The sequence below is a fragment of the Charadrius vociferus genome, unplaced genomic scaffold, assembly GCF_000708025.1.
Source record: "Charadrius vociferus isolate BGI_N301 unplaced genomic scaffold, ASM70802v2 scaffold125, whole genome shotgun sequence".
In the NCBI taxonomy this organism is placed as follows: domain Eukaryota; kingdom Metazoa; phylum Chordata; class Aves; order Charadriiformes; family Charadriidae; genus Charadrius; species Charadrius vociferus.
Window position 1 is genome coordinate 1,503,522 of NW_009649036.1, and position 14,888 is coordinate 1,518,409.

The following is a 14,888-nucleotide window of genomic DNA, read 5'->3' on the forward strand; positions in this document are numbered from 1 at the left end:
GGGTTACTTCCATGTGTTTGTAGGGAATATTTGTACCTTTCTCGCTATCTTCAATAACACAATTCTTGTTTCCCCAGTAACTGCAACTTTGAAAATGAGCAAGGATTTTTCCCTTCGATTTTCAGTGGCTCCTTAAAAGCACTTTATCCTTTTCCCCTCATATTTATATAGAAAGAGTTTGAGAGACCCAAAAATCTTTACTTAGGATTAAAATGTCCCAACAGCCCTCCTGGAGGGGGGAGAAGAAAGCCCCTGAGTTGCCCTCCTGGATTTTATCTGCGTTATTAAATTACTTCAGACTTTATGAATTTCCTTTTCTGCAAAGCTAGGGAAAATACCATTTTGAGGAGCTCTTGATCTTGCAGACAGGCAGCAGAGGCTGGTCCTTTTGGTGCAAAGGTCCTTTGGCCCTGTGGGCCCTGCCAACCTTTTGCCAAGTGTGGTCCCCGTGGCCCTGGCCCTGACTCACAGCATGTTTTCCGCCAGCCGTGATTCAAGCTGATTTCACAGCTCGTAGACACTTCTCTGAAAGGCACTCTGCAATCTTTGTGTGTTGGTGCTTTGTTACACCAACAGGAAGAACAAGCTGACTGTAAGTTTTAAGCATTGTATTGCTTCTTGTGAGTTTGGGTTATAGCAATGTAAATGACTTTGAAAATTTAATTTTCATACTTCTATTTCCAAAAAGGCTTTCTGGCCATAGAAGTGAAAAAATGGCTAGGTGTGACACAGCAGCGGTTTTTTTTTCAGCTTTCAGATTGAGCCTTTATTATAGATTAAGTTGTAAATCTTCGGATCATTCCTCTGCTGCCCTACTGCAGTCCGTCAATTAAGAACAATAATTTTTGAGTCAGTATTTTCCTATCTGGAAATAAAAATATGGTGGAGATAAGAAGATAGCTTTATATATTTCCTGCCATTTGGCTGATGACACCGTTGCCCTTAGCCAGTCCCAGATGTCTCATGTCTGGCAGAGGATGGATGTAACAGAACTCAGTTCATAATGATGTCATGTCATGGGGTAAATTAGGTCATCGGGGAGAGCTCTGCCATTCTCTGCTGTGGAAGAGGAAGAATGACAACTGCCACTCCTCAATCAACATTTTACAGCAAGCTAAAATTGCCATACTTGCTGGTTGACCATCTCTAGTATGATGGCTCAGATGGTTCACGGGAGCTGGAAAAACCATGGTCACTATTATCCTTTCTTATTTTCTGATCGATTTCCTATTCAGAAAAGCATACTTAAGTGTGTCCCAAACTGGTTTCCTGAAGTGACGCTTAGTAGTACCCCAAAACTGTAAACTGAGATGAGGGACCAAAACTGAAAGCATTTTCTCACATTTCTGCCTCAAGGCAGGCAAAGTTCCCATTCAAAACCAATGTATGTTTTGCCTGAGTAATAATTGAACAGACCGTAAGGATTTGGCTGTAGATGAATAGAGCTTTCTAAGAATAAGTAACAGGAGGTTCAGTCCAACTTGGAAAGGGAAAGAACAACACATTCTTCAAATTATACATGTCTATATACCTTTGCAATTTCCATCAGAAGATAAATGTGACAACTTCCAGACATTTTTGCTAATCTTGGCACCAGCCACGCTGGAAAATATTCTTTGAACATTTTCTCTATTTTGGCCTTTGGCCTTAGTCAGTCCTGTGGGAACTGAATAATTTGATATTTAATAATATTGAGGTATACGAATTGTTTAGTTGAATGTCCCACACATCAAAATACAGTCCTCATCTCTGAGGGTAATATTAGAGATCATGCCTAAAAAGAAAAAAAAAGAAAATTGCTTTGGAAAATACATCTAACTATTTCTCTAGTATATCCAGCATCAGTCTGAGAAGTGTTCTCTCAGGAACAGCCACAGAATATGTTCCTGGCCTTCTAATGACAAACAGAGGTTTTGTTTCTTTAACATTTGGTTAATGTAGGAGAGATTTTGAGATAATCAATTTTGCTACTTCCAGTAAAAAGCAAAGATTCATCGACTGAAAACTGACTGAAAGCCACTTTAAAGACAAGAGATCTTTATTTACTCTGTAAAGTTGACTTTCATCTTGTGCAGAGACAAAGACTGAGAAAAGCCAGGTTCTACCGAGCACCCCAACAAAATGTTTAAGAAGGGGGCATTAGAGGTTTTTTTATTTATGGATGAGTGTATCTCCATGGTTGCTAATCAGTATGTTTGTCAATTATGAAAGAATTCTCTTGGTTTTGGGGATACAGATGTTTTTAGGAGAAGCTTCTGGTAGCTGAGATTTTTTTTTCCCCTTCTTTTCAGGAGCTGGAGATAGACAGCAGCCTGTTTGCAGGGGTTGATCTGCTGATAGCCGTGGGCTCCATCATTATGGTCCTTGGGTTTCTGGGCTGCTGTGGTGCCATAAAGGAGAGCCGGTGCATGCTGCTGTTGGTAGGAAAGAACATTTAGCTACCTTTGACATGCCCCAGCTACATTTGATGGATAAGGTCCTTGCAAGCACTATCAAATGAGGATGGGGCCTTTCTATTTAATGAAATTCTTGATTATGATCATGTGCTTTCATTGCTTACCTTGTGCTAATGCAGAAAAAATGATGGGTGGTCTCATCAAGAAGAAGACAGGGTCCAGAGAGCCCTGAGCATGTCACTAGCTTTTTTTTCCATCCAACCATCACTGAAATTCCCTCCACCAGTCCTCCCCCACTACCTACCACATTTAATTTCATAAATTCCCAGTTGCTCCCTTTGCTGGTCCTCCTAGAACGTCCTCTCTGTCCTCCTGCCCAACACCTCACCTATGCACTGCCTATCATGCCACTAGTCTGATGGGCACCTTGCTTTGACCATCAGCTGAACACAGTCTGTCTCAAGCACTCCCTTTTCTCATCGCCAAAGAAGGAGTAACTGGAACAGCTCTGACTGGAACTTCAGTTCATTCTACCTACATTGTTATTCAAGCACATGAAAGCTTAACATTCACTTAGAAGAAATTATATCATATTTGTCAAAAGTACTATAGTTTTCTCCCTCTTTTGTTTTTTCTTCTTAGTTTTTTATTGGACTGCTTCTGATCCTGATCCTTCAGGTCACAGGAGGTATTTTAGGAGCAGTGTACAGATCTCAGGTACAGTATTATTCTGCATTTTCATTGATGTCTTCCCAGAGTTTTGTTTCTACCCCAAAAACTAATAAAATATTTGGACTTGCAGATTGAAACATCCCTTAACAAGACGCTCCTGGAGAATGTGAATTCATTGCAAAACACTACAGAAGAAGCTAAAGTGTTTCAAGAGAAGTTCCAGAAGTTTGAGAGAATGGTAATTAAAATGTAATGAAGGGCAGGGGTTGTTCCTATCTGTTCCATCCCTAGCATTTATCTATGCTTCATTTTATGGCTACTCTGCTGCAGATTTGAATTTCATTCCCTGGGGATGGGGAAGGGTCTGACTTAAATGCAAGTGAAAACACTACACAAAGGGCTTCTGCTCCCTTGATGTGACATGGGCTTTCTGTGATGATTTCTTTGTGCAATAGTGTTTATGAGAGCAATGGAGCAAGGACACACAACGCAGAAGTGAGACTGACAGCTAAGCTCTTTCATGAGAAGGTTGCCTGCTCCTTTGTTACAGCTTTCCTTTCTGAAGGAACATTGCTCCTTCCCTGTATCCCAGCTAAGAAATATCCAGATTACCCCAGGGACAAGGAAAACTTCAGGAGTGTATTTCATTGGGAATATCCTATTGCTATGAATTCATTAAATTCCGTACTTTACTGTGTAAGAAGGGGGAAGAAAATATGCTAAAAGGGAGATTTGTTTTCACTTTACTTGTATCCATCCTGGCTTCCCCCACCTGCAGGACCCCAGAAGGTGAACACTTAGTGCCAGCTTCCTCCTTGGTATCACACCAAGAATACCGTCGAATCTCACTGGTATCATTGATGGTGTAGACTCCAGATCCTCCCACTGTGTCTATACATTGCCAGGGTGCTGCCGTTATTTTTCTTTAGTCCCTAATGGGTGATGACTTTGATGGGTAGGCTTAAAGAATTCCTATATTTTTAAAGGCTGCTGGTGCGGAAAAAAAAGGAGCAAGAAACAATATGTGGGTGGCTTATATTACTTCCGCTTCTCCTTCCCCATTCCACCTCCAGCCCTGTCCTCTGCTTCTGAGCCAGATTATTTCTTCTGATATAATAAGCAGCTCCCTGGAGAGATGATTGAAGGGTGAGCAAAATGAAAAATCCCATAATTACTGTATTAATTTTTAAATAGACCAGGATTGCTTTATTATGTCCCACGGCCTTTGCTTTTATACAAAATTACATGAACATTTCCAGCTGCTTTTTAAAAGAGGAAGGACCTCAAACCCAAGTCTGCACCCCTGAGCTTTAGTGAATAAAGTGGAACGTGAAGTGAAACTGCACCTGGTTTAGGTTTCACAAACCCCAAATGGAGCCCTGGCCTCCTCAGTCCATTTCTAATTTAAATGGCTAACCATCATCCAAGGTGGTTATTTTTCTAGATTTCAGAGTTTTAGGTGCCTGAACATTACATTTTCAGCCTGGCTTTTCAAGATGTGAAATGTTGATGTTACTGGAGCTGTTACTTACCTTCTGCAAGCATAACCTGCAGAAAGAAGACTTGATTCTCACAAAACACTGTAGCCAGTGTTGTTCAATGTTCCAGTTCTATTCTGGCACTGACAATTACTAGCTTTATAGTTCATTAATGTTTTTTGAACACTGTATACTGAAAGTCTGGTCTTCCTCCCCCCCCCCCTTATTTTTTTAAACTTCTCTTCTGCACTTCCATTCTTATAACTGGTATGGAAATGTAAAGCGTATTTGAGACATACCAATTTGGTAAAACTTTCACATGGGAAAAGATGAAATGAAATTTCTCCTTTGTTGTTCCTCTCAGCTCCCTCCCCTACTCTCCTCAAACTGCAAATCACCACTTTTTTCCTCATCTCCCCATTTCCTCCTTTTTTTGCAGCACCAGTGCTGCGGTTTGCTGAATGGACCTTCAGACTGGGGAAAAAATTTTAATACTGATTTTGGTGGCCATAAAGCCTGTGAGTGTGAACCAAAGGACCAACAATCAAACCTCTGCATGACTTTTGGAGGCAGACCTGTTTATAAAACGGTAAGAAAACCATAATGTTCCACTCTTCTTTCCAAAAAGAGGTTTTAACCCAAGGTTGTCTTTGGTGACTGACATAGTCAGCAGTTCTGTATCTTTCCAAAAAGGCAAAATTTTACCTTCTCTTCTTTAGCCAGAATTGCCCCTGTGCTATGAAATTACTGTGCATACATGAAACACGCTGCTGCTTCCTCTTCCTGGGCTGCCTCTATCTTAGCCGTGCACTGCAATACCCTTGGGACCATAGCAGTCTGCATGGCTACTGTGGGGGAAAACTATTATGGCTTTGGGGTTAGGGTATGCCTCAGAGTAAGAAGAGCATGTCAGCTACTCTTTGGCTCTCGTTCCTCCATCTGAAGGTTATGTTCCCACTCAGGCTCACTCTGGTGGTGGACATGTTGACTCAGAGGCTTTCAAAGGGCTAAGGGATATTGAAAATCGAACACACTGAATGCAAGACCTTTGGTGTTTTATAGTCCTTCAGTAAAAAATCCCACACTCATTTTGCAGGATCTGCTGGAAAGAAACCTTGCGTGTTGTAGGCTTCACGGCAGCATACTCAGAGTGTAGTTTCCTACAACTACAGCCTTCTGAGAAGCTTGTGGCAGTTAACATAATAATAAGGCAAAAATGTCTGGTGACAGGCAACAAGAGAGCACACTCAAAAACTGGTAGGTGGACAGCAGAGATCTCAATTAACTAATTTCAAGATTTATCTGTCTCTTTATATGGAAATTTGGACTCCATGCATACTAAGAAAAATATGGAAAAAAAACCAAAAACAATTTGGAAAACTAGCACAAAATAGCTGCATTTTTAGAATGCTGGTGGTACAAAGTTTGCCAGTCTGCACCTAGCACAAAGTAGATTTTAGCAAATGTCCAAATCTGGCTGTATGCTTTTCTAAATGCATAGCTCCTTAGCCAGGTCCTGCCTGAACACTAATTTCCTCCCTGTGTAGTCCCACAGAAGCAAATACTGTTTTAAAGTAAGGGAACAGTCTGGTTAAGTAGAGGATGCCAGAACCCAATCTGGAAATAAGATGTATACAAAGAGGCTGTTTTGGCCACATTTTAATGTCTTTTTGGCCTCAAGCAAACCCTCAAAGGACACATGAGAAGCGATCAGTGAAATTACTGCAGGTGCAAGATATCGTTCACATGAACACGCAGATTTCATGGTGGTGTTAGATGCTGGTAAAGACATTCGACTCTTCTGATCCAGGAAAAAAGATTTGAAATTCAGTGCAGTTCTGAGTCAGCTTTAAGCTGGTTTTTTAGAAGGACTGGAAGGAGAAGACCCATTGTGAGGGAGGAAATATGGTGAAGAAATATAACTACGCATTATATTTGGGGGGAAGGCAGTTGTAGTGTTGGAACAGTACTGTAGTTTTGATGGATTTGAGCTGTACTTGGCTTTCCCTACAGTTTGCAAAAGGAGTATTGTCAATGCTTAGAGAAGATGTAGTCATTATAAGAACAGATGTATGCATTTATTAAAAAGGAGAGTAGCTCTGCTTAGAACATCACATATGATCACTCTCTTCCTCCCAGCCCCGGCTCGAGACCACCAAACATTTGTCAAAATTAATATTTAAGCTAGGTTTTATATCCAAATATTGATAGTTGAGCCTGGTTCTAATATTAGGCTTTGAAGTTTCAAATCCAAAGATCAGATTAGTGGGAAACTGAAGTTTTCTTTCAAATCAGGTCATTGCTGCATTGGCTCTTTCCTAACAGCAAATGATTACCAAGTGAAAGTAAGCGTAAATGCTTCTTTCCTTGTCAACTGAAAATCGTGCAAACATTAGGCATTACAGCTCTATGTCTTCATTTGAAATTGTACCCTTTCATAGTCAGCTACTAAATTCATCTTCATATTTAGGAAGGTAAAATCTAGATATCTTTCTCAGAGCACAAGCTATCTATAACTGCGTTCTTTGTGTTTGTTACCAATAAAGCAGAGAAAATTCAAATAGCCTTTCTTTAACACAGAGAGAGAGAGAGAGGAGTTATTTTAGAGGATGCATTCCTAATAGCCTTAGGACAATATTGATTACCTATAATTATTCATTTTGTCTTATTTTTCAGCCTTGCAAAGAAGTGATTATGGAATTCCTTAAAGACCATCTGCTCATAATTATGGGGATTGCCTTCGGACTGGCCGTTATTGAGGTACCAGTATACACCATTAAAATGTTTAGTAGCTAAGAAGCAATATGTTCTACTTAGAAATGCACTGGGAATGGGATTAAAACACCTGGCTTGCTCAATTAATAGACAAGGGAACACCACCTCTCACCTTAGCTATAATCTTACTGTTATTTCATATAAACAGTATATGGCTGCTGAGCTGCGAACTTCAGATGGTATCGGACCACCCTGCTGCCTTGTATAAGTGTATCACATGGCACTTTTTCTGCAAAGATTTGACAGTCCTGGAGCCAGGCTGCGCCATGACAGTGAGCCCTGCGGACAGAAGGGTGTGCGGATATGCAGCCCCAGGAAAACACGGGGCAGAATAGCTGATCCTTTCCTCCTCTTTCCCTTCTTTGCTTGAGGAAAACATCACCTCATAAGAAAACTTAACTGCATATTCTTATCAATCACAGAGAAATTATGGTAAAAAATTATTATTCTGAGGCATAATTTAGCCATCAGGATGTTGCGTGAATGTACCTGAGTGCACACCTGTGCCGCTCCATATATTCCTGTGTGTAAAAAAGGCAGAGTATGTGAGCTTTTTATTTTAATTGCTTCATCATACAGTGAAGAATAACACGCAAAATTTTCTCTGAAGAAAGCAGGAAAAACAGTGAGGTTATCCAGTCAGCTACTTGATGAATGATAGCCTTTGATTAGGAGAAAATGACAAAGAAACAGGGGGTTTCATCATGTTGCTTTCTTCAGTCATTTTCTTTCTTTTCACTATTCCTCTGTGGTTTCCCTCCTCCCCTGCCCCCCACCAATGGATGTTTGAGGCAAAAGCAGAAATGACGAAGATTGCTGTGCAGAGTTCAGTCTGTTATTCCGAATGAAAACTTCTTAACATCATTGGCAGAGGATTGCTACTCGTGGTAGAAGAGTGGGCAAGAGCCCCAACTCGAAAATACATTTCCAGGAAAATAATAGTAAGCTGGGAAGAGTTACGCAGCTGCAGCACTGGGAGAGGACAGGCCACTAACTTCTCGTTTGGCACAGGCTTCATGTTATTTAAGGTGCTATATGTGGGGGGTCAGGTCTCTCGCCTATATGTAGACTTTGGGGGGGAAATAGGTGAAATACACCAATATTAAAAGGCCTTTAAAAATAAAACAGAAGTGTAAAATTGCATCTTGTGTCCCAAAGGTAAGTTATAAGTCACTTTGCTCTAGTTACTGCAGTTACGAGTTGTAGCCTTTAGTTCATTGGCCATCATTCTTCCCTGTTCTCCAGTTGGCATTTTCTGTGGTGGTTGCCTCTCCCAATCATAAAAGGATTAGAAAACAACATGAACAAACAATATGAGCCTCAGATGGTACAAATTGTCAGCTGGAAATTTATACTTGATAAACATTTAGCCTTTCCAAAGCTATTGACATATTATGACTTCTCAAGTAATTGCAGATCAAAGGCCACATGCTTAACCATCTCGCTGCTCTGGAAAACCCCAGATAAAAAGTGGACAAGGAAAAGTGTTCTTCTCTAGCGTTCCCCCCCTCTGCCTGCCGCGTTATGCCACTTGTGGGCTGTTAATGGTTTTGGCTCACCCTGTTAGTGGAAATGATACTGAGAAGAAAGGCCTAATTTCACTTGTGCACAAGTGAAAATGGGGGTATGTCAGGGAAGCCCTGTCAGCTTAATCCAGCTGTGAGTTCATCCCCTCATCTTAGCTGTATCCCTGTGTTCTGTACACTCTCCACTGTCTCTTCCTTAAATAAATGAAGCATCCTTGTGTTCATGGCTTCATAAATGTCATTTGGATACTTCCCACTTTTGTGAAACACCTTCACAGACTGGTTAATTTTAAATCCGGAAGGAAGTTTTCCAATCTTCTGATCTCACCAGCTGTCCACAGGCTGTGGAATTTCACCCAGTAATTCCCACTACAGAAGGTGACCCTACTGAATTTTATATTTAAAGCAACAGCTTCTTTAGTGGACTCAGTGTTTCTATCCCAAATCTATTAGGGATGAATATAAAATACTTTTTGCATGATCATTTGCTACTCAAAACAGTGGGGTATGTGTGTAGATGTATGCCTGTTTATACATGTATGCCTTTACACATACATTTACACAAAAGAGAGTGACAGTGGAAGAGAGATTTCAAAGGGAAACAGCCCTTAGAATAGGCAATGGAATCAGAAAGTTCCTCCAACTTTCTTAGAAAATAAAAGACTGAAGTTTTGTCCAAATTTCTTTAACTTCTCAGTGTTTGCTGCTCCATTGCAGCTAACAACTGCATTTCAAACCTCAAGAGTTACGGGGTTCCCCATCCACAGAGGCAATCCATCTTTTAAACAAATGAAAGTTTTCCACCATGTCTGCAGTCTTACCTGCAGATTTCATTAAAATGGTTATATTCTAGAGTCATGTTCTTTAAGAATTACATTGGAAAAGATCTTCTGCATAGCAGACTTAGCCTGCATGTAAATCCAAGACATTTGCAAACAAAATGTTCCCACTGTGTATCAGTTGTATCCTGGGATTTCCAGGACTGCCAAGTAATACCAGAAATGTCTTTGTTTTCCAGATTCTTGGTTTGGGGTTTTCTATGAGCCTCTACTGCCAGATCCAGAGAAAATGAAACTGTGGAAGTGTCAGAACGATGTCACCAGCCAAATCAAAACCTTTGTAGATAGAGGGATATTTGGCTTGGCACATTCAGATAAATATATGCATGTCCCAGGCAGCTGTTCTGATGAAAACGGCAGCCCTCGTGCACACGGACGCTTCACAATTTGCAAAATGACCTCCTTCATAACATTTAATGATGTGAATGTGAATTTTTATTTGCAATAAACGTCTTTGTTTGTGTTTCTGAGGAGTTTATTTTGTCTGAAGATAGCCTTCAAGACGTGTTGAGATTCCAAGTTCACCACGCAGTGTGTCCACATGGGTGTTACGCCACCCGAAGCAGAGTCACCCTAAACAGCTGCAAATGATCTTGTGGTGGCTGACTGGTCCGGGGAATCACATGCCCACAGGCAGCTTTGCTTGTGGGGCAGGTCCATTTGACACTCGATATGGTATATACGGTCAGGGTTTTTTTACTTGTGAGAAGCACAGGGACTGACTTTCATCCAAATAGGAAAGCCGCATTTCCCTTCAGGGCAGTATAAATCAATACCCTGACAGCTGAGATGGTCACTCTCAGGCCCAAACGATGCTTAGATTGCATTCGGGACTTGGATTTAGTGGCACGTGTTTTGCAAATATGCATCGAGGGTGAAATCCAAGCCCATGTGGAGGCGAGAGAGAAGTCATGGGGGTGAGGCTTCACCCAGAGCGGCGAAGGCGAGCGGTGGCCTCCCCAGCAGTGGGTGGACAGCAGAAGGCATGGCTGCGAACGGAGCGGCAGCAATATAAAGCAAATCTGCCTTTGGATTGACCAGTGCTTGCAAGTGTTGGGGCCCGGAGGCACCCCTAGCCCTGACTGTCCCTGCCCAGCCCCCCCAGGGTTCCCTGCACCCTGCCCACAGCCCAGGACTCCCTGTCAGCCCCTCAGGGCCATCAGCCCCTGTCCCAGTGATTCTGGAGCAGGGCCTGTCTCCAGCTCCCCACAGCCCTGCCTTGCCTGGTCTCAGGGGAGCTGCTGGTCCAGGTGGCTCCCCGACAGAAAGTAAATGGCAGCAGGGAGCAGATTTTTTAAAGGTATGAGGGTGTCTAACAATGCCCATAGGGATCTGTTTTCCACAGCATGCCGATGGCCTCACTGCTGTGCGCTGGGAGCTAGCAGTTTTCACCAGCCCTGCTGGGACCCCATCTTCATCTTTAGGAGCGGCTTTAAATGCCTTCAGTCAGCTGCTCTGAAGAGAAAACCACGTACAATGCTCGTCTACTTTAAGACCTCTCAAGTGCCCACGACTGTCTCAAAGCACACCCAGACTGCTCCCGTCTTGACAGAGCCGTGCAACTGTTCCTTAGAAATACATTAAAAGCTTTCCTTGAGCAGAGACCTTTGTCCTTGCCTTATGCTGACAGGATTGGGCTCAGTTAAAATTCATCTGCAGTAACCACTTTCTCTTAAAACACATCCAGAGGAAAAGTTTCTGTCCCATCTCCCACCCTTTCCTGAGCCCTCTGACGATTAACCCAAGCAGTGAGAGCTGCTTTCAGAAATTCATGTGTCTCGCAGGAAAGTCATCTCACTACCAGACAGTTCTGGCACTTGCCATTCCCTTTGCTGAACTTCAGAGACTGTGCCAGAAGAATTCAAACTTTCTTGGCCCAGAGGAAAAGCATGACTCCATAACCCAGCCGTACTCACTGGAAGGAGAAACACTGGCTTCTGGTTCCTCCTCTTCCGCAGACTGTTTTTTCCTGTGCGTATCTTACCCGTGATTTGAAATCCTGGGAGCAGAGCCTGAATCACCCAGATCATGGGATGGCAGCTGGACTCTTGGATTACCATTACAGAACAAATTGGGAGTAGAAGGGTGAAAAGCAGACAGAATTGTATCTTCCTCTTCCTTCTACTCCTTCCCGTGAGAAGGAATGTTGTCTTTGAACAAAGGACCAGAGGGTCTCCCATAGAGAGGGGGCTCAGAGCTGTGGATGCCTAATGGATAGACATGAAGGGGAAATTACAGCTCACCCTTGCAACCAGAAGTAGTTAGCTTCAGGCAGCTGTAAACTTGAGTATTACTGTTAGGGATTTGTGATGAACATTGACACGAGGTTGGCACAACGTACGCTGGCTTGGACACAAATCCAATCCTATATCTTCTCGGGAGGGGGGACAGATGTATAAAAGGAAGGTATTCCTACATGTCAATTCTGGTTGTCTACAGCCTGGTATGCTGGTTTTGGCTGGGATAGAGTTAATTTTCTTCATAGTAGCTAGTACGGGGCTATGTTTTGAATTTGTGCTGGAAACAGTATTGATAATATAGGGATGTTTCAGTTACTGCTGAGTAGTGCTTACACAGTGTCAGGGACTTTGCTGCTTCTCACATTGCCCTGCCAGGGAAAAGGCTGGGGGTACACAAGAAGTTGTGAGGGGACACAGTCAGGACAACTGACCCCAACTGACCAAATGGATATCCCATACCATACGACATCATGCTCAGCAATAAAACCAAGGGGAGGGGGGGGGAGGGCTGCTGCTTGGGCACTGCCTGGCCATCAATTGGTTGGTGGTAAGCAATTGTTTTCATATGCATCACTTGTTTTTCTTGGTTTTTATTTCTCTATCTTTGTTATTTTCCTTTTCATTACTACTACTACTACTATTACTACTACTACTACTTATTATTTCCATTATTATTTTATTTCAATTTTGTTTCAATTTCAATTTCAAATTTTATTTCAATATTCAAACATAAACTGTTTTTTATCTCAACCCATGAGTTTTCTCACTTTTACCCTTCCCATCCTGCTACGGGGGAAGTGAGCAAACCGCGGTGTGGTGCTTAGTTGCTGGCTGGGGCTAAACCACGACAGTCCTTCTTTGGTGCCCAGTGTGGGGCCTGGAGAGTACAAGATAATGAAAGATTTGATTGGAATGTGCTAGATATTGAATTTATAGCTGTTACTGCTATTTGGTTATTAACCAGCAGGCTTCTGTGCTTGCCATGGGGCTTGATTGCCTCACTGTATATTAGAGTCAAGCTCTCATTAGAGGCTGCTTTTTGCTTTTGCTGCTTGCTGTACTGCGGTATTGCGCACCCTCTTACTCTACTGTGCCTGAGAACATTTTGATAACGGCAATGGCGATGTGCCTGGGCTGGCAGATGGCCGAGGCATTGCTGCTTCTGTGCTGCCATACTGGACAGGAGGGGTTTCACACACTCCAGTGTGAACTCGAGTCAAAGGGACTGTGACCTGTGGATGAGTCCACACAGGAGCAGGACACCCTGAAGCATCTGTGGCCATGAATAAGTCCACACCAGACCATGTACATCTCAAAGCATCTGTGGCCATGGTTATGTTTGTGCTGTAGCAGGTATACCTCTGAAGGGATTGTGGCCCTTCCTACAGTCATGGTAGCATATAATCATAGTACTTGAACACTTTGGATACAGCCCTCAAAATATTCTCCTTTTGTGTTAACATAATGATGCATGACACAACAAACTTTTTGGTTAAAACTGTGATGCCATTAAATTCAACAGCAAAATGTTGTCTTCAGTGAAGAACTTTGACACAAGAGTTTCATCTGGAGCAAGGTGAATAGTTCCTCTGTTTATTTAGGCAATTTGTCTTTATTTCCTAATGCTCTAAGGAATAAAAATAAAGTACTACGACTATATGCTACCATGACTGTTTAAACGGGATTGAATCAATGAAGTCATTCAGAATATTACCAACTTGCTGCTGCAGTGGGTTTACCTCTAAAACAGGCCCACTGCCTTTGAAGTTGCAAAACTTATTTACGTGAAACGTTCTGTAGCCTCCTGAAGTTTTCTCCTCTGTTTTTCAATGGAAACAGCAAAATACCAAGCATGAAACAAAGATAAATCTATCTGGATGGGATTCACCCAGCCACATGCAGAACTCTACAGTTCTACAGTAGAAATTCATCTCATAGAATCACAGAATGGTTTGGTGTCATTGTAGAGACGGACACGACACTCAAATATCCAGTTTCAGCAATCGTCCTCCTATTTTACAAGCAGTGCTGTTTTATATCCTCTTAGCTGGTTGCTTATCTGTGCATATATTCTAACATTCTACTTTTGCCCAATCCACTCTCACATCACACACCATTCAGCCAATACAATTGTTGATCACGCACTGTTCATGCTCTGGGAAAAGCCAGGATGTTTGCCACCCCTTCACTTGTTTGCTCGGATCTTCTCAGGATTCTTTTGTCTCCTCAAGGGTACACGGGTATCTGTTCAGGGTCAGTGTTAAACTTGTATTTTGATCCCTTGGACCAGCCGAGGTCTCGCACAGTTTGGGTTGGAAGGGATCTTTAAAGATCACCTAGTCCAACGCCCTGCCATATCTGAGCTACCTGTTTGGACTCCCCTTATGATCAATGAAGAGAAATAAGCACATCTAGGATTTGAGCCATCTCGTTCTAAAATAGGTATCCAAAGAGATTAGATGAGTCATTGGCATTGCAGATAGGTGAAGTCGGAGTGAATGAATCCCACCCTGCAATACTAAACTTGTTAAAATCAACAGAAGCGGTGGTCAGTCAGGAAAGAGCGTGAGTATAATATTCCATGAGGGTGCATTGATTATTCATTGATCCATTGACGTTTTTGCTCAGCCACAACACAGCCTGCTAGGAACTGAGCCCTGCTTACTCTCTGGGCTGGTAGGATGAGATTCATCTGCTGTGCAGGAATGTCCCTTTCAGAGTCACGATGCTGTAACAGAGATCCCAGCACCACTCCTTCAGGGAGTCCTCTTGGTATTCTTATCAAAGAACATTTTGTGAGAGCAATTGACTCAAAATAACAATGGGACATTTTTCTGAGTCCACATCCACTTTTTAATAATGATGTCTGGAATCGCTGAAATGGAATTTGACAATAAATCCTCGATAGAACAATAAAAGCATAAGGGTTTTCTTTTGTGGGGTGTTGGGGAAGGTTGTTTTT

The 14,888-nt window shown here is 42.3% G+C and overlaps 1 protein-coding gene across 1 annotated transcript in view; it reads left to right on the forward strand.

Moving 5' to 3' along the window:
• The window catches only part of TSPAN8 (tetraspanin 8), a 15,278-nt gene extending 5,359 nt beyond the window's left edge, over positions 1–9,919 (forward strand). The window contains exons 3-8 of the mRNA XM_009887782.1: positions 2,292–2,420; positions 3,039–3,113; positions 3,199–3,306; positions 4,986–5,135; positions 7,223–7,306; positions 9,866–9,919. Of these exons, the coding sequence (XP_009886084.1) occupies positions 2,292–2,420; positions 3,039–3,113; positions 3,199–3,306; positions 4,986–5,135; positions 7,223–7,306; positions 9,866–9,919 (600 nt within the window). The remainder of the gene's footprint in view (positions 1–2,291; positions 2,421–3,038; positions 3,114–3,198; positions 3,307–4,985; positions 5,136–7,222; positions 7,307–9,865) is intronic.
• The last annotated feature ends 4,969 nt before the right edge of the window (positions 9,920–14,888 follow it).